We start from the raw sequence: 20,603 nt of genomic DNA, 5'->3' as shown, positions 1-20,603 counted from the left end.
GTCTTCAATATGATTGTTAAGTATAATGCAGGGTAATGCAGTTATTTTGTCCAGGTATGTTGGGTGATCTTCTCTGTGGGAAGATATGCTCTAATTAGTAAAAACAATGGAGTGAAGAAGGTAGGAAAGCCACACGTGCGTGGGTCACAAAGGCTGATGGAGAAGGTCACCTAGTCTTTTCTACAGCATCTTTTCTTGTCAGAACCTTCTCTGCAGCCTTTGGGGAAATGACTGCAGTCTCTCCTGGTCGTGAGGTAGAATCAACCTGGGGAGGATTCAACTTCATCCCTAATGTCAGGGGAGACAGTACAGAGAAACGAGACAGGGTGTTTATTGGCAGAGCTGTTGTTCAGGCAGCTTATTTCTTACCTGTGTCCAGCAGTGACCCTTTTGAGGCCTGTTCCTGGGGTTGGTAGCCCTGCTTTCCGTGCTGTGTACATTCTGTCTCCATCTGGGAAGAGCACACTGGGCCCAGAGGTGTTGATTCCTTAAGAGACGGAGACCTGCCAAGCCATTGTTTAACAGAGTTTGAGGAAACTCACCTGCTCAACACCACAGTGCTGTCCTCTGAGTGTGCTTGGGAGGCAACAGTGCCTTTCCATGGAGACTGCAGATGCTGGTGACATTCTTCTGCATCCTCCCATCTTGCCATGAACCATGGGAATGATCAGACACTGGAATGTAATATCTCTGAAAAACATACCATACAGATGGGTTTTGACAAGCTTCGAGTGAAAGAATTTGAGACATTACATTATTTATCAAAAGCCTTTGGTAATGCACACAACCCCCCCCCCCCCCCCCCCCCATTTGGTCTTTATCTTCACATCTATACCTTGGTATACTTAAATGAAAACCTATTTTTCATTGGAAATCAAAATTGACGTTTTCCAGCTAGAAAGCACCATTTATCTCATAAGCTGACAGATCTCTGTGCCAGCTGCGTGCAAATGCCTTCACTTTTGAAACAGTGTGGCAGGTGAAATTGAGTTTGGCCATCCTGGAAAGGGGAAGAGTGGGGGAAAAAATATTTGTAATGAAGATTGTAAGTAAGGCTGAGGCCTTCTTTGTGGCAAAACCTAGCCTGTCTTTCACATCTACATGAAGGAATTTTACAAACTAGAAAAAAGTAATTGTTCACAAAGCCCTGAACAGAGCACGTAAAGTGAGTGATATTCAGTTAAGGAACAGGGGTTAAGGTTGATAATTCCTCTGAACTTTCAGACTGCCATTGACAAATTCCTGTGGAGGATCCTATTCAGGGAAGATTGCGGTAAGGGAGTGAAACTCCTAAGAACTTTGCCAAGAAATAAAGGATAAAGAGCAAGTGTAAATGATCAGGTTTTTATCACAGCAGAAATCGAGTAGCTGATTCTCCAAGTGTTGTGTAATAGGGCTGCTATTGAAAAATTATTTGACAATCCTTAATCAATTGTGTTAGAAGGTTCTAAATGAATGCTGCTAATTTAAGGGAGAAAGTAGACAATAACTGAGCAGCCAGTGAACATAGTTATGCAGTGTACAGAGGTCATTCAGGAAAGTAAATGTCTTGGCATGTAAAATATTTTAATGCCATTAAATACACATCGATGGCATTTCCACATTGCAAGTGTTTTGTTCAGTTTCAGTTAGCCCTCCCTGCACTAAATAGAATTCCAGGAAGACCAGTGGGACTAAGTAAGCGTAATTTAATTGAACATATAAGTGAAAAAGCCACAAATTGAGATATTACAGAAATAAACAAAACTTACTTTTTGTCCTAAAGTAGAACAAAGGAATGATAGCTCAAACTGAAAGGTGAGAAATGCTAAAGCCAGCGTAAAACATACAACTCTCTCTAAATGTTAGCTGCTGGTTGCCCATGAAGTGCTGCCTTTTGTACACGTCTGGATTTAAGACTTTTGTTCCACTTGGCATTAAATACCTCCAATGAGCAAGACAGCATACAGGGTAGGGAAAATTGCTGTGTAGAGGGGAAATCTTTTGTGTTGTAGCAGTTGGGAAGGCATTTCCTAAGTGGAAAAGTTATCCAACAAATACATTCTGTCCTTTCCTTTTCTCTCAAACTGTGGACACAATGGGAGGCAGGCGAGTACCCTGTATGGTGTGCGGGTGAGAAGGTGTACGTCAGTGCCTGTGGTCCTGTATGCCCAGGGGATTTATCAGTGCTGTTTGAACATGACACTCCAGGGAATAGAGATATTTTGAAGTGGATGCTTGAAGCATGGAATTATATCCTTTCTGTATTTTGAGTCATCCATTGTCTGTTTAATTCCCTGGGGCTGTTAATTATATATATAAATGAAGCAAAGGCTATGGGAGTGTGTAATATTTAAAGTGAAAGTCTAAGGCTTCCAGTGTCTGGGGTGAATTATTCTTTTCAGGCCTAACAAAGCTGGCAGAACTTCAGTTAAGGGAAGGGCACAATAATGATGTGTTTCAACTGTGTTTTATGTAATTTGTGAACTTTCTGAAATGCTTGTATAATAATTACTTTATTCCTGAAAACCTGATAAGTATTTTTCTAATGGGGTTTGATTTAAATTTGCATTTGAATTGCTGCTTTATGTTCTTTCAACAAATATGTTGTTATCTCTCACTGAAATGTGGATTGAGGAATCACTTGAAACATAATACAGAAGTAGCACTGAAGACCTCAGCAGACTGAAAAATAATTGAAGTAAGGAATGTTAACAAGCTTGTCATCATCTTCCAAAACCTGACATTTAAGCTGATCCACATTCCCTCTCCTTTATGTGGAATACAAAACCACGTACATTGTGGGGTAACTAAAAGAAATGTTTGGAGGAGTTGGTTAAGAAACAGTGCACATGTTATTTTTGTATTAGCTCTTGTATAGCCACATTTGAGCCTGTTTAGAAAAAAATGTAGTTTGTGTAGTGTAAAGATGTTGGGGGAAGGGATAATGAGTTCCTACTGAATACTAATTGCCTACGAGTTGTTCGGGGAGACTGTGTAAGAATGGATGATTTGTTGTAAATTGGTCACTAGCTGTATTGTGCATTGCTGTGAGGTTAGACCAGAGCTGTAAAGGTGCCAGCTCTACAAAATCTTTATGATTCATTGTCTGACTTGGTGACTGCGTGGAGGAGAAACTTTTATTCAGACTAAATATTATTGGAAAGAGAGCTCTTCTACTTGCAGTGTAATGTTTCGTTGTAACACTTAAGCTTTAAGCTTGTTTGAGCCAGAAAGATGAGAGCAGCAGATTTTGAGTGGGTTATCACTGCTTTTCCAGCTGCAGCATCCCAAGGTCTGCCAAAGTTGTAAATGCTGAGAGGAGGGGAATTCCTCTGCAGTAATACAGGGTCCAGCAGACTGATTAGTGCTCTTAGTTTACTGTTAATCTTTGGCTTCTTTAATTCTGGCATTTTGCCTGTCTTTAATTTAGGAGTCCTTGTAAACCCTGCTTTTAAGATAGAAACAAAGCTTTGAAGAAGTGTGCAATAGTTTGTTTACTTTTGAGATGTATTTTCTTATTACTTATTCAGCTCCTATTGTTTTCATTTACATCAAAATGGAAAGGTGAGTTAATGATTCATTGGCACACAGTGACCTTTCAAATAGTTCTGGACCACGATGCAGCAGCTCCGCTGAAAGCTCTCATATTTTAACCTCCCTGCTTCTGCCTTAATGTTTGCAGCCTGATCCGTCTACATGCCTGAACGCCTGAAGAGAGCAAACATTTACAGCTTCTCCCTCCCCTGTGTTTAGTGGGCAATTTGATCCTTCTTTGCCCATTCCTTTATTTTACATCACTCTTAGACTTGACTTGCTATTCAGAACAACAAAGTGCAAGTTTGGGACTCTGCTCTCTGTTTATTTAGCACAAAAATGGACTCAGACTCTGATTCACCTTTTAATTACTCTTGGCCTTCCTTACCTAAAATGAGGATCCGAAGAAGGGCATCCAAATCAGGTAGATAAAACTGTCTTCTTTTAAATCACTCTTGCTTAATAGCTCTGCTTCCTTTGCATTGTCTGATTGCAGGCAGGTGGTTCTAAACAGTACGTGTGAGGTAGATTATTTGTCTGTCAAAAGTCTACCTTACTAGTAGTTAGCTATGCTTTTGTAGATAACAATATTGGGATTTGTTAAGGAGGAAGAAAATATTTTCCCCAAATGATATACTGTTCTTTATTTTTTAAAAATGTCTTTATTCTTTTAGGGCTTCCCCTACCACCACCCCACCACCCCCTTTTTTTTTTTGTTTTTTTTTTGATTTCTGGTTGCATTTGTAGCTCTCACTGAGTAGCTCTGACACCCTAGGAGCTGCACAGCATGGCAGTGGCTGTGGAAAGCTCTGCTGGTTACAGTTTTCATTTAGGGAGAATTTGTTACTTCAAATATTTCTCAACATCTAACAGGATTTTTTATTTTTAAATTATGCACAAAAATCTTAATAGAATGAAGAATGAAATCTTTTGCAAGCAAAAGAGTCAGTTACTCTCTCTGGTGGCAGAGTCATTTACTGTGTTTGCACATAGAAATTTGTGGAGAAATCTTTGGGAAGTAAGCATTATAAATGTCAGTATGATAAAGCAGATTTTAAGGAGGTTGGAAGACCAGCAAGCTTATGTTAGGAGGAATTATCATTAAAAGCTTTAATGAAGAAAGATAAATTTTTACTACATTTAAATGAAATTAAGAGAAAGAATAGCAAAAAATGTAATCTCTGCTTCCTTCCATAAAATTGGGTGGGTTTTTGTGTGTGTTTGAGAAAAGGGAAAAAGCCTAAGAGAAGACCCATCAATGTCATTTAAGTCAATGAGCTGGGAGAATTATGTTTACACAGACTGAGGCTTTGACCTAGTTTGAGAGTAAAAAATGTGTACAGAAAGCACATTTTAATGTGCAGAACACTTCCAAACTTTTGGGTTTTATTCATGAGATTTCCTAAGCATCTAGGAGTTTCTGCAATGTGTGTGGATGCACATGCAATTTGCAGAATCGATTAACTGAGTTGAAGCGTGTTCTTTCCATCTCTCATGAAGACTCATTTTATTTGTAAATGCTGTATCTTTGCACCCATCCTCCATGACATTTCTCTTGTAATTTTTTTCCCTTTTTTCCTTTTTTTTTTTTTTTTTTTTTTTTGGTAGTACTTCTCCATTGTATGAGATCGGGTATTTGCATCTTGTTTCCTGTCTCTGTTAATAATATATCAACACATGTGACTTGTATGCACAACTGATCATATATCTGGGGTTGTTGTAGCAAGAAGGTGTTCTTGGGTACATGTGCATGTTTTAGCAGTAAAATCCCAGTTGTGCTTGGAGAATTGAAATCCTAGCTGCACATGGGGTGGGAGAAGTGCCTTGGAAAGGGGACAGCAGGTTTATTATCTGCATTGGTGATCTTTTTCTTTTTTTCTCATACAGTCTGGTGTGGGGCTGGTTTTGAAGTTGAATTTCCCACATGTAGGAGTTAAGGTCTCAGTGAACAAGAGCCGTGTAATGCCCAGTGGAAAGCACCGCGGGATTCTTCTTGCCATTCCAAAAGCCATGAAGTTATTGTGTACATTTGCTAGGTGCTCCATCTGATATAGGCAGTGAAATGTTAGCCTCCTCCCTTCCTCTTCAAATTGGCAGGCTGTTGGTTTCCTAGTCTGGGTTTGCTCCCCATGGAAGTGCAGATCTCAGGTGGGAGAGTCCACACCCATCTCTGTCTTCAGATTTTGAGTTAGCTGTGGGCTCCAAGGGCAGCTTTTGTCTCTGCTTAGAGTCCTATCAGACTAGGTGGTGGAGCCCCTGTCCTTCCCCTGAACTGCAGAAGCCAAGCGCAGATTGCAGAGCTTTAGGGCCGTTCATTGTAGACTCCTTCCCTTCTGCTAAGGTTTCATGTGCGTGGCATAATTAAAGGTTAAAGGCTCAACAGAGTCTAATTAACATGACTGTGTCTTAGTGATGGGGCTGGGGAGGGAGTCCAGGTTTTATTCCCTGCTTCAAGAGCCATAATGGTATTTGTGTTGTTACTTGATGTGAAATGGCCATAAGGTGGGTCTCTTCTCTCCTCCTCTTGCAATGGCATACTCCTTCTTGTTCAGAGACAGTGACTTTCAAAGCCTTTCTGGAGGCTTTAACAGCCTTCAGGGATGCTGAAAGTATCTGTTTCTGACAAGTTGTCCCACTGTCCTGCGAGGTGGGAGTTCAGTGCCCATTCAAATCAGGAAAAGGGGGGAATTGAAATCAGGCATCCTGTATCTTGGGGAAATACTTGTTTGTTGTGCTGTTATATTAAATGAGATATGAACTTATTTCTTGCATTTTCTTACATTCATTCATATAGTAGGCAAAGTGCCTTGCTTCAGAGAGGGAAGTCAGTGCAGTGAATCTGTTGTTGGAAAGGGTCACATCCCACCTTTAGGGATCAACGAGTGAAAAGTGACTTTGTCCTGAATATTTATTAGTGGCTACTTTCAGGCCACATCTTAAAAGTGATGGTATGATTTCTAGCATCCAGATTCGTGGTCCTCTCCAAGCAGTATACAGGAAACAGTGCTTTAGTTTCTCTAGATTTAGGACAGTTAAATATTTGTCTTTATGACAATAATACTTGGAAGTGTACCTCGCTTTACCCTATCTGTTTAATGTTGTTCTTATGTACTTGCCCAATTTTGCTGTCATCAGTATTTACACTGTCTGAATGAAGCACTAAGACACCTGAATTAGGGATACAGATCACCCTGTGAACCTGGTTTTATTGTCCCTATCTACAGATGTGCATGTCACTTTAGATGACCCCTTGCCAGGAATGAATGTGTGAGCTTCCTTCAGGTGACCACCTCTGAATTTAGAGGAGTATTTCTGCAGTCCTGCGTGACCCATAACTGTTAGCTGTCTGCGTTTTTCACTGACTTTGTAACTCTTACTTCCAGTTACACATAACCACTGCTCAGATTGCTGGGAGTAAATGAGCTGAGCTGTCTGAAAACTATTAATTGTATCTAGTGAAGGGAATTTGTAATTTATGTCTTGTCTTTTGGATTGTTCACGTTGATGAATTTCACTTCTGCTGTTTGCTTTCTCATAGGGTGATGTCAGTCTTTATTTTTGTGGAAGAACAGTGTTCCATTCTTGCAGTTTTCTGACACAGGTCATTCAAGGCTACACACTTTCTTAAGCCAACCTAAAGTATGTTTTGAATTACTGCTGTTATGATCTTGTGTTGTTTTTTAAAAGTTCAAGTAGTTTTATAAGCTTTTGTGCCTGGTGAAATACACAGCCTTTGCTGTGTTAACTTAGATAACAGCTTTGCAGAAGATGTAGACAGCTTGTGTCTAGCTATTTGATGGTCAAGGTCTTTTATATTGTCCGTGTTTGGAGATTATCTTTCCCATCACTGGGGATTTTGTTCACCTACATCTGAATAAAACATACATCTTGACTGCTTACCAGGCAGATGGCAGAGGGCCAAAGGCTCTGCTAAAGGAGGCATGTCATGATTTTATTCTTTCTCTGTGACCACGGCACAAAGAGCTTTCAGCTCAAGGGGGATCTGCTTGATGAGTTTTTCTGCTGCGTTGTTTCAGTACCAGACTCAGTTCTGATTTGTCATGTTTGGGTCATTTTTACCTCAGTAATCATCTTGAGGTTCATTGATGACGTCTTTCAGAGCTGAAACTTTGGGAGACCTTCACTCTGTAAGAAGTGCAAATTTCATAGAATCAGTCAGGGTTGGAAGGGACCACAAGGATCATCTAGTTCCAAGCCCCCTGCCTTGGGCAGGGACACCTCACACTACATCAGGCTGGCCAGAGCCTTATCCAGCCTGGCCTTAAACACCTCCAGGGATGGGGCCTCAACCACCTCCCTGGACAACCCATTCCAGGGTCTCACCACTCTCATGGTGAAGAACTTCTTCCTCATGTCCAGCCTGAATCTCCTCACTCCCAGCTTTATTCCATTCCCCCTAGTCCTATCACTACCTGATAGCCTAAAGAGTCCCTCCCCAGCTTTCTTGTCCGCCCCCTTCAGATACTGGAAGGCCACAATAAGGTCACCTCGGAGCCTTCTCTTCTCCAGACTGAACAGCCCCAACTCTCTCAGTCTGTCCTCACAGGAGAGGTGCTCCAGCCCTCTGATCATCCTGGTGGCCCTTCTCTGGACACCTTCCAGCATGTCCATATCCCTCTTGTAATAGGGGCTCCAGAACTGGATGCAGTACTCCAGGTGGGGTCTCATCAGAGCTGAGTAGAGGGGGAGAATCACCTCCCTTGACCTGCTGGCCACACTTCTCTTGATGCAGCCCAGGATCTGGTTTGCTTTCTGGGCTGCAAGTGCACATTGACAGCTCATGCTGAGCTTCTCATCCACCAGCACCCCCAAGGCCCTCTCCTTGGGGCTGCCCTATAGAAATCTTCTCTCTCTTTCCATAAGCTGTGCTGAAGTTTTGCATCTGCAATGAGAATGAGCATTTTAATAGGTCAGGGAGATTTTTGAGACCTTTTCTTTGAAAATGTATTTTGTCAATACTTTTCATCTTTCAGGCAGGGACAGCTTTGCAACTGGAACCCAGTGCAGAAAGCTTTTACCTGCTGCCTTGTTAGCCTTGAGAAAGGTCTGCTGATGGTCCCTGTCAGACCAAGGTAACTGGTAGGCAGCGAGGCAGGCTGGTGGTAATTAGTGGGGCTGTAGGAATGTATTGTGTGTTGTGGACGTTTGCAATGGTTTTGTCACTTTTTAAACTGTTCAGGCCTGTCCAGGGGAAATAAGTTACTAGCACAGTAAATGTGTAATTAATAATGGTCTCCCCTGCATTCAGCGAAGTCTTTAAATACTTCTCTTGTTACAAAGTCAATTTGATGTAGTCATCCCTTCAGGCATGTTTGAAATGGGGGGTGGAGTGGGAGTAAAGAGGTGCAATGGGGTTGTATTGCAACACGAAGCCATGAATAACCTGCTACCTTCTAGTCTGTTCATTTAAAACCCGAATAAGTATTTATTTACACGTCTCACCTTTGGCAACAGACTGATTGGAGCATCACCAGAAAAACATGGGACATTTAGCAGTGATAATAAAGACTGACTGATGGAAAGTACTACAGATGACATATTCTAATATATCCTGCTGTATCTGCAGTAGATTTCTTCAGAAGTTATTTACAGAATCACAGAATTAACTAGGTTAGAAAAGACCTTTGAGATCATCAAGTCCAACCTACTACCTGATACTACCTAATCAACTAAACCATGGCACTAAGTGCCTCATCCAGTCTTTTTTAAAACAGTTCTAGGGACGGTGACTCCCTGGGCTGCCCCTTCCAATGGCCGATCACTCTTTTTGTGAAGAATTTCTTCCTAACATCCACCCTAAACCTCCCCTGTACAGCTTGAGACTCTCCTGTCACTGGTTGCCTGGGAGAAGAGACCAACCCCCACATAGCTGCAACTTCCTTTCAGGTAATTGTAGAGGGCAATAAGGTCTCCCCTGAGTCCCTTCTCCAGGCTAAACAGCCCTCAGCTCCCTCAGCTGCTGCTCATACGGCTTGTGCTGCAGACCCCTCACCAGCCTCGTTGCCCTTCACTGGACATGTTAGATTGTTCTACTCTTACATAATTTAAGAGAATGTAAAATGTGGTATTAGAAGTTGCTATATACATAAAAATGTGAAGTAATAGGGTATTTTGTTGTTTCTGGCTTGGGAAGTGTAATTCACAGTGCAGTCCATTAACTGACTGTAGAGAACTGTCAGTGGGTGCTGTTGCTGAAGACAAGAAACTATCTCCACAGGCTTAGGTTTACTCTAGAATTCATAATACCTGGGCTGTTTTTCAGGGATATGTATTGATAATTTTCAGCCTAGCACTGGCGTCAAACACTGCCCTTGCCAGTTGTACCCATAGGTTTAAATGCAAGAGGGAGTGTGTGCTGGGGAAGGTAATAAGCATACAAGAAGCAATAGAGAGCCCTCATTTTCTTTTCTTTCTGGTTGTTGGTTTGAGACCAGCTCTTGGAAAACTTTTCTTGACACAAGAAAGTAGTGGCAGTTCTGCCAAACCACATTTCCATATGATTTTAGCTGCCAAAGTCTGCTGTAGAAAACAATACTTCTATACTATATATAAACAAAGGCTTTGGAATCTTCTCAGACCTAAGGAAGTGGTTTGTGGCTTTAACAGTTCTCAGTGGCAGTGGCTAAAATCATGTTAAAATTCTTCCAGAGAGAGAATTAAAATGAGAAGTGTAAGGATGTTTTACTGGTATAAGATCCCACAAGACCTGCCAGGACTAGAAACCAAATAATTCATAGCATGCCATTTCTAAATGGGAATTTCCATTTTCCCCTAAGCATAGAACTTACTCTTCTTGGGCTTTATGAGATAGCATCTGAAAACTAAATAAAAGCTGTGGTGTAGCACTGCAGTTTTGATATTGGTTTGGGACTTTCTTTTCCTGAAGAAAAAATGCCTCAGACCTTGACAAGTGTAGTTTCTAATCCAGTGTCATTTCATTATAGTAACTTTTCTTGCAATCTGAAGATCACAGTCCTGTTGGATGGGGCTTTGAGCAACCTGATGCAGTGAAAGATACCTCCACCTATGGCAGGGGGTTTGGACTATGCGATCTTTAAAGTTTCCTTTCAATTCAAACCATGCTATATGGTTCTGTGATCTTCCTAAAGCAGTTACATTGCTTTAGGAATATAGCCTTGGAGAAGCCTTTAGTGGTTTATTTTCCTTTCCACTTTTACACAAAATAAATTTCTGATGCAGACTAATATGGATTTTTGGCATAATTTTCAGTATCAGACAAACAGTTTAAATCTATTGAGAGTTTTGGGTTTGAGTATGATTCATTATCACCTTGTTCTTATGGTAGTCTATCTTGGTTCACTTCCCATGGCAATGCTTAACTTACAGCATCTTAAAATAAGGAAAATTGCATTACAGCTGTGATTTTTTTTAAAGGCTATTTTCACACAGTCTAGAAGAAGATTGGTTTCCTCTTTGTCAAATTTTGATGTTTTATACAAACAGAAAGTAATCTGAGGCCTTGACTACCAGCTTAAATGCTGTATTGATGCATGCTCTTCATACTAGCAAACAGCTTTAAGAGAAGTGAGTGTGCAGGACAGATCGACACTGTTACTGTAAAACTTGGTTAGTTTTTCTGTTGTTCAAAGCCATGAAATAAAGAGTCAGCCTGTGCAGCTTTTTATAAGATTTGCAGTCATCAATATGCTAATGAAAATTGAACTTTCAACTTCTGTTATTTTTAGTGAAGCTGATATCTTGTTTCAGTTCCAAAATCAGATCAGATTTAGCCTTCATCCCAAATATCACCTTCATAGGTTAATTCTTGATTGATTGCTGCCACCCTCTTAAGGCACAATCAGTACTATTTTATTTGTACCTCTTTAATAAATTTCTTGCTCTTTTTTGGCACTACAATAGTAATTTGCTTTACTGGTTTAAGATTAGTTTTCATGTTGCTCCCAGTAGGTAGAATGCTTTAGGTGAGTCATTATTTGACTCCAGTTGAACATCACTCTATTTAAACAACGTATCAGATGTTAAGTGTTTAATGTATAGACCATAGTCATGCATATTTCATTCTAGCTCATAGATCTAGTCCTGTGTGCTTCTGCAACCACACATCTCTATAAAGTTGCATCTTAGCCAGAAAATAGAAAGTTTTGCTAACCAAGATATGGGAACACTTATTTTTAAGTTATGTGAATGATTCTGTGGTGCTTTTTAGTATCTTGCCAGCTAGAGGCTTCTTGGAATATAGAGCAAGTGCTATGCAACTACAAAATGGGCAGATTTTTGAATGGCCACATAAACAGCAGTAAAATTGTAATCCTAAAATTTGGTGTTTAATGTTTAACTGAGCCATTTTTATAACAGTGTATATATCTGAGAATAAAATGGTTTGGGACTTAATGGCATGTTTTCTACATTTTCTTTTTTCCAGAGCAGAGACATTCTACCCTTGATGTGCTCAGGAAACTCAAGGCTCCACCTACTTTCTTTGCTGCAGCCAGACTTTCTGCCATGCTGAGTGGAAGTGATGAAGTATATGCAAACTGCATGGTAGTAGACCAAGTAAGCTTATCACAGTATCACAGTATATCAGGGGTTGGAAGGGACCTCAAGAGATCATCAGGTCCAAGCGCCCTGCCAGAGCAGGATCACTTAGGGTAGTCTGCACAGGAATGCATTCAGGTGGGTTTTGAAAGTCTCCAGAGAAGGAGACTCCACAACCCCCCTGGGGAACCTGTTCCAGTGCTCTGTCACCCTCACTGTAAAGAAATTTCTTCTCATGTTGAGGTGAAATCTTCTTATGTTCAACTTTGAACCCATTGTTCCTTGTCCTATCACTGTGTACCACTGAAAAGAGCCTGGCCCCCTCCACTTGACACTCACCCCTCAGATATTGACCCCTATAGACATTGATCAGATCCCCTCTCAGTCTTCTCTTAAGACTAAACAGCCCCAGGGATCTCAGTCTCTCTTCATAGGGGAGATGCTCAAGTCCCTTCATCATCCTCGTGGCTCTCCGTTGGATTCTCTCCAGCAGGTCTCTGTCTCTCTCGAACTGGGGATCCCAAAACTGGACAGGTGTGGTCTCACCAGGGCAGCGTTGAGAGGTAGAAGAACTTCCCTAGACCTGCTGGACACACCTTTCTTGATGCATCCCAGGATCCTATTGGCTCTCTTGGCCACAAGAGCACATTGTTGTTCCATGGAGAACTTGCTCTCCACCAGCACTCCAAGGTCTTTCTCTGTGCAGCTGCTTTCCAGCAGGGCAGCCCCTAACCTGTACTGGTGTCTGTTGTTATTCCTCCCAGATGTAGGACCCCGCACTTGTCCTTGTCAAACTTCATGAGGTTTGCCTGCACCCAGCTCTCCAGCCTGTCCAGGTCACGTTGGATGGCTGCACAGCCTGACAGGTGTCAGCCAACCCCCCCAGTTTTGTATCATCAGTGAACTTGCTGAGGGTACTCTCAATGCCCTCATCCAGGTTGTTGATAAAGATATTGAACTTATGTTTGAACTTTGACAAAATTTTAATTGTTTTCTGGTAAAGTATCTTATTTTTGTGACAGTAGGGTCTTCTGGCTGTCAGCAGTGATATGTGTGTAAATTAGTAAATTAGTAAAGCTCTAAAATAAAACCAAGAGTACCTTACTCTTCTCTGCTGTGAATTTGTAACAACATTTTTGAGGTCCCTTTTTACAGACTCAGTTGATAATAGGAATTATTCTCCTCAGCCTGTATGAAGAATACAGTTCTTCACTTCTTCAGTTCTACAGTTCTTTTCTATGTGTGAGCTGAATGGTAATTGCTTCTTTCTAAAAAACATTAACATGATGTAACTTGCCTATGTGAATGTCAGATTTTCTGAATTCTATGTATGTTTGCAAAAGAGATGAATTTGCAGATTCTGGCTAATTGTGGAAGTTCATGGCTAAGCTTATAAGCTCAAATGAGATATTGCTGAGGGGGTAAAATTGATGTCCAACAGCTGGCACAGAGTATTCTGATACTGGAAATTCTGGCTTAGTTTCTGATTTATGTGTCACCAGCACTGGAGATGAGCCAGAGTGTCCAGACCAAATTAGATTTGACATCACTATTTTATCACCTGACATCCCTCCCCCATTGTCACACTCAGATATTATAATTTGAGCAGAGAGTATTAGGCCAACTCTTTTGTATAGCGATTGTAGTAGTTGCCAGATTCTGGTGGCATGTAGCTATGTTTCAGCGATGGTTTAAGTGATTAATTTGTTTGTAATCTGCTATGGACTCTCCGTGGAGTAAAAGATGGACTGAATGAAGATGAAATAATCAGATGATAGTAGTAGAAAAAGGGAGAGATTTTGCAAGTGTAATTTTTAATTTTTTTAAAAAAATTATTTCCTGAAACACTTCAACCACTGCATTCACTGAAGATGTAGTTTCTTGTGACTGATGAGAAGGAAGTTGCAGTTGGAGGCCAGTATGTTAAAAATGCACCTAGGGTTACTGGGGGATGTGTGAAATTATGACCTAAGGGCAAGCAATTAGTAGAGGATTATCTATGCAATCTGTGAACCTTTGATTTTAACAAGGCCTGTGTTGGAAGGGCAGAGCTACAGAAGGGCAGCTTCATTCCTGCTTCAGATGTTACCTGAGTGTATTTGCTCGATACCTAGCTACTTTCAAATTTGTTAAATTGCTGACTGGGGCCGAATGCTCCCTTACAAACCACAAAGCTGGAGCCAGAGCAGCTTCTGAAGAAGGTCCCTTTTGGTGCCGGAGAAACAACACCTGCACAGGAATAACTTTGAAGGAAGGATCAGCTGTGTAAGACCTGGGAGCAGCATTTTACTTTCATGTTGCTCATCTGCATAATGCAACAGAAGTAGTTCCAGGCTTGCATGCACTGTGTTTTCAAATGCAAATACAGGCTGCTGTAAAAATGCCAGCAGTTCCCTCTGCCTTTTACTAAAACATTATAATGAAGATGAAAACACATCTTAAGTGTGGCTGGAGAGGTTGAAGTCAGCAATCTGAAAGACTGGGGTTTTGGAGATGCTTTGCAGTCTCTTTTCTTTCTTTCTTTCTTTCTTCTGGCTTTTATACAGGTGGTTTTTGGAAGTTGTGTGTTTTACCTGGCTGTGTGGCTTTTCGCTATTATTCAGCGTCTAAATAGACATATTGCATCTAATTAAAAGACTGCTGATAAACTATATTTTAGTATCATCTATAGAGTTCAAGCTCAGTTGCACAAAGAATTATTACCAGGGTCTAAATCCTGCTCATTGTACATGAGAAAACATAATTCCCAGCTCCATTACTATCTTTGTGCCAGACGAGAGGTGCTTCATGCCCAGAATTACTTAATGGCAAATAATAAAGATTCCTTTCCCCTCCTACTCTGGAGAACCTCTGTTCCAGATCATGTATACTTATATGGAAGATTAGGAAAATGGTTCTGGAAAATTAAAGTGCATGATGTGTATGATCTGATTTTCCCAAAATGAATTGCACAGTATTTTAATTCCTTTCCATATGTCTTCCATACTAATGTATTATGCGTATTTTTGCTCAAGGATATTTTAAAATAAAAGCTGCAAATTCGAAATAAAAGCTGTAAATATATGGATCAATACATTTGACAAAAGGTATGGATACAAGTGAGAAATTCATTAGACTTGCAAATAATTATTGCAACTGTCACCATAGGAAAAAACAATGTAAGATCTAGAATCTCTTAACCTTTTATTCATCTACTATAAAAAGTAAGAGAGGAAAAAAAAAAGTCAAAACATAACCATAAATAAAAGTATAAACTTACCTGATCCTAGTTTCCTGACAATACATCTTATTATTGCCTCTTAGCAACATTTTTTTTTTTTCCTCTGCAGGCTGGAGAATTAAAGACGAACTATGTTTACAGAGATGGTGCCACCAACTCAGCCTTGGTGGCTAAGAGCTCTTCATCTCCCTCCCTTGAGGGGAATGACCAATATGTAAGTGTTACAAATGAAGGAAAGCAAAAGCCAGTGAAAAATGGAGAAGACACGGGTTTAAAAGATGCTGCTTCACCTGGTGATTTGTATGGAAAAGATTCATACCTTCCATTTAAGACCCATGGATTTATTAAAGATCGGGGCCAACTTTATACTGAAATGAAAAAAAGAAGGTATGGAACTGGCTTGATATAATATGACCAGAGTAAGAATTATCTGATATAATCTTTTATTTCAAAAGATGGAGTAATATATGTTATTACTGAGGTAAAATTACTGTTTTCAGTCACTCATATTTAAATTTTCCTAATGATCTGTTTTCATAAAATAGTTACGATGATATTTTTAACCAATACAAGATGACCTCCAAGTAAATGAATTTTTAATGCAAATTTAGACTTTTATACCTCTTTTTCTCATGTGTATTCTTAAAAAACAAATCAAAACAAAACAAAGAAAAGAATCTGCTCTGCACTCTAAGCTTTTCCATTGTGTTATTTTTATCAAAAAACAGAATTTCACCCTAGTTTTCCTTAATTACATTTTCCATTAAGAACTTGTCCAAAATCTTTTGAACACTCTGGGAAACCTTGCAGTCTTTGCACTGACCTGTGTAAGGACCAGTATATTCCTGATTGCATGGTTTTTGAAGACACCATGCAGGATACAGCTCAAGTTTCTGATAGGTTCAGACTGTTTTCTGCATTTTTGATGGCACCCAAGTATTGCTGTCAGCGGAAGGCAGTTGTCTTGAGGGTCCTCCTCCCTGACAGCTTTGGCTTATGGTGTGAACTGGTTGGCTTTAGGAATGCAGACAGCCTTGAAAATGAAACTATGTATATAACTGTATTTATCAGTTAGTAAATTTCCTTGACAAAAAAGCTTTACTGCTTCTCTGGATAGGATAGACATGAAATCAATTCCTTCTTGTACAGGAGGAAATTTGAAGCTGTCAGGTCTATGTGAAAACAGTAAGAAAGTAGTGTCTGTCCATTGTTAATTAAAGTGGACAGTTACATTTTGTCTAGCTTAATTTTGAGTTTCTTATGCAATTATGAAGTCCCACTAGGAAGAATCTTTCAACATATATAAGACAATCAGTGTCAGTCTAAGAGCTGTTCTTTTCTCAAACCTTCTATTTTTGCTAGCTCCAGGAATATAGTGTAGATTACTAAAAGTCATCTTCTACCTCTACCATAAACATTTTTCTCTTCTGCAGTTTTAGATGTTCTCACCTTCCCTAAGACCCAGCCAGGTACCTATATATGAGCTTTAAGAGAAACGTGATTGGTTGTAATATGTCAAATCCAAGTGATCCAAATGTTACACATGATACAAGACTATTGGATGTTATTCCAGCAGCACCTTCTTTGGAGGTGACAGCATCAAAGAACTGTTCCAGTTAGAAAAGCTCTTTAAGAATGAGTTGAACCGTTATCTAACTCTGCTGAGTCTGGTGCTGAACCATGTCCCTTAGCACCACATCTGTGCATCTTTTAAACACCTCCAGGGATGGGAGTTCAACCAGCTCCCTGGGAAGCTTATTGGAGTGTTTGAGCACCCTTTCAGTGAAGAAGTTGTTTTGTAGTATCCAGTCTAAACCTCTCTGTTGCAGCTTGAGGCCATTTCCTCTGATCCTATCTCTTATTAGTAGAGAGGAGAGACCAACAGTCACCTTGCTAAAACCTCCTTTCAGGTAGTTGTAGAGAATGGTAAGGTCTCCCTTCAGCCTCCTTTTCTCCAGACTAGCAACCCCGGTGCCCTCAGATCTTCCTCATAAGACCTGTTCTCTAGACCCTTAACCAGCTTTGCTTCCCTTCACTGCTCCAGGGATCTCAATGTCTTTTTTGTAGTCAAGTCACCAACAGTGAAGGCAATACTCAGGGTACTTGCCTCACCAGTGCTGAGTACAGGGGGACAATCACTTCTGCAGTCCTCCTTGTCACACTGTTCCTGATACAGGACAGGATGCTGTCAGTGTTCTTGGCTCACATTCAGCCAGCTGTTGATCAACATCCCCAGGTCTTTCTCTGCTGGGCATCTTTCCAGTCACTCTTCCCCAAGCTTGTAGCATTGCATGGGGTTGTTGTGACCTAAGTGCAGGACCTGGCACTTGGCCTTGTTGAATTTCATACAGTTGGCCTCAGCTCATTGATTCAGCCTGTTCAGGTCCTTTTGTAGAGCCTTCCTATCTTCAACCAGATCAACACTCCCATTTTAGTGTAATCTGCCAGTTTACTGATGTGGCAAGAGATTGAAACGAACATTTGTGCCAAAAAAATTCCGTTGGGTAAGTTGTCTTCAGTAAGATGCACTTCCTTGTCTGGACAGTTTTGTTTTGTTTTTTTTTTTTCTGATTTTAAAATGTGAACTGACATGCAGTTAAATAACTTGTTTCTGAGATGTCACATGCATTGTTGGTAGGAAACATTGCAAAAGATAACCTCCAGAAGTCTAATAAGGAAGTAGTTTTGGACAGTATTGATAGATTTACCCTTGAACAAAACTGAATTGTAGTGGTGTGTGAAGGAATTCTTGTGTTGTTTTTCCTGTTAGGAACTATAGCTATTTAGAAATACCACACATAATTTAAAGTTTTACGTTGGAAGCTTGGAATGTTATTGCACGCAGTCAACCATTCCTTCCAGTCACTTTGATGAAGAGACCATGAACTTGCTTTTGCAACTGACAGGATCCCCTTGGAGAAACTCTAATAATAAGGCCTGAGAAAACTTACTGCACACTCCTGCTCAGGAGCCCTCCCCAGTCAAATAGTCTGTAGATGTTTGAAGTGTTGGTCTATCCGGGGATTTTTCATTTTGCTTACAGTCCTATATGTTTTAAAGTTTATATCTTTCTAAATAATCTCATAAACTGTCTCAAACACTCCATTTCTCCATTAGTTTTCTCTTCCATCCTCCATAAAGTCCAAGGTGTAGGGAAAAAAAAAAAAGATGTCTGTGAATAGCCCCACCATTATCTTTCAAATACAGACAGTACACAAAATATCCATATATACCTACGTATTTTAGCTAAGATACGTATCCAAGCTAGTTGTCTTAATTATTTTTATCATCTACGTAGAGAGTCAGGTGCATGTGTGGAAAAAACATCTCATTTTAAGGGAGATGCAGAATGTGAGTCTGAAAATCATCCTCCTAAAGTGGCTGACTGTGGTAGGCGTCTGTGTGATTGTGAGCCCTGGAAGCATCTGTAGTGCAGATCCACAAGGCTGTCAGATGAGTCCCTTACAAAGTGACTGAGTACCTTGACCAGGTGACTGCAGATCCACAAGGCTGTCAGATGAGTCCCTTACAAAGTGACTGAGTACCTTGACCAGGTGACTGCAGATCCACAAGGCTGTCAGATGAGTCCCTTACAAAGTGACTGAGTACCTTGACCAGGTGACTGCAAACCTGAGAGTGGGCTCTGAGCATGACTTACGTGATACAATCATGGTGCTTTGGGTTGTCATTGATCAGAGTATACAGCAGTATTTATTTCATTAAGGTTGAGATGGATTGTTGCCAGAATTCTTGCAAATTAAAGATTGTTGTTTCAGTTCAAGTCTCGATGACCTTGAGGTGGACTGCAGAAGTGGAGATGTTTCAGACTATCCCCCTCTTGGCTGTTCGGAGGCCATGGCTTGTAGCAGAGATGGATTAGACTCACCTACCAGTCTACAGTCCAAGGTATTTGATGCTATCTTGGTTTGCATTGTTTTCCTTTTAAGTAAATCACTGAGAATATGTAAGAAACAGTGCCTGAAGGGGAAAAATGAGTTCCCAGTTGGCAGTGCCAGGCTCTCCAGAGAGTAGTGTGCAGAGGGTTGTGGAGCCAGAGCTGCCCGATTGTAGCTGGACTTGGCAGCAGCTATATGAAGGGTTTATCAGAGATTTTCTTCAGCTTTGAAAGAACATAATTTATCAGAAAGGAAATAATCTCAGGTTCAATGAATCAGCATTTTCTAACCAAGATATATTTAGTGAGGAAATGTTTAACCAGCTGTAATTATGTGAAAGGGTAATAGCTTTGTAAAGTATAAAACCAACCTGCTGCCTCTTTTAAAATGATTCCCAGAGTCAGGGAAATTCAGATGGGTTTTCTGCTTTGACCACGGCAAATCTCTCCTCTTCATTATGGTTTCTAAAGTATTCTGGCTTTCATTTGTTTGTTTGCAGTAGACCATGATGCCATATCTGAAATCTTTAGACACATAGAGTTTTGTTTTGTTTTTTTTTTTTTTTTTTTTTTTTTTTTTGTTTGTTTGTGGGGATTCTTTATGATTTTTTAGAGAGACTTTTTGCCTCTCTAGAGCTTTATCTGATCTTCAGCAAATGAAGGGAAGAAGAGTCCAGCACAAACATTGAATTCTGTTAGGGCTACTTTTAAAAATAATGCTGTAGGCAGTTTAGGAGGAGGCTCTGTTGAAATGTAAATCAGAAGGTCTCCTCTCAGGATCAGAATATCTTTTCATGAACAATAAAAAATAGTGCAGAGAGAAAAGAGAAAGAGGCTTTAGTCTCTGTGAAATGTGCTTGAAGTAGTAAAGTGCTAAGATTAATGGCTTCATTAGTAAAAGAAGATAGCTTAGTAATCGCATATGATGGCTTGCAACACTCTTTGGCATTTGCCACCAAACTGCAGAAGACTATAACATTTCTCCTAGATTCTTAGTCTAACTTGCACCATGAATTATTTCCTGTAATATACAAAAAATTATCATGGTGGAAGTGTGACAGACTAAGAATTCAGATGAAGTCATTGAAAAGTTTTCTTCAACTTGAAGCTTTTACGAAGCCAAAAATTTGTGTGAATCGTAAATCATAAAATTGTTTTGATTGGAAAAGACCTTTAAGATCATTGAGGACAACTATTATCTAACTCTACCCAGTTTACTGCTAACCCATGTCCCTCAGCACTGCACCTCCTTGTCTTTTAAGCACCTTCAGAGGTGGAGAACCCTACTCCAGTCTTTGAGAATCCTTTCAATGAAAATGTTTTTTCTGATAGCCAGCCTAAACCTACCTTGATGCAACTTGTGTCTGTGCGCTCTCATCTATCATTTGTTACTAGGGAGACCAACACTTACCTTGCTACAGCCTCCTTTTATAA

The 20,603-nt window shown here is 40.2% G+C and overlaps 1 protein-coding gene across 1 annotated transcript in view; it reads left to right on the top strand.

The window, feature by feature from the left end:
- The first annotated feature begins 3,855 nt into the window (after positions 1-3,855).
- Positions 3,856-20,603, top strand: part of ARHGEF28 (Rho guanine nucleotide exchange factor 28) — a 67,810-nt gene continuing 51,062 nt past the window's right edge. The window contains exons 1-5 of the mRNA XM_054398231.1: positions 3,856-3,940; positions 9,153-9,174; positions 11,973-12,072; positions 15,384-15,661; positions 19,051-19,180. Coding sequence (XP_054254206.1) covers positions 3,856-3,940; positions 9,153-9,174; positions 11,973-12,072; positions 15,384-15,661; positions 19,051-19,180 — 615 coding nt within the window. The remainder of the gene's footprint in view (positions 3,941-9,152; positions 9,175-11,972; positions 12,073-15,383; positions 15,662-19,050; positions 19,181-20,603) is intronic.

This window comes from Indicator indicator, chromosome Z (genome assembly GCF_027791375.1).
Source record: "Indicator indicator isolate 239-I01 chromosome Z, UM_Iind_1.1, whole genome shotgun sequence".
Classification (NCBI taxonomy): Eukaryota; Metazoa; Chordata; class Aves; order Piciformes; family Indicatoridae; genus Indicator; species Indicator indicator.
Note: the sequence above shows the minus strand (reverse complement) of the source record. Positions and strands in the feature narration are given on the sequence as shown.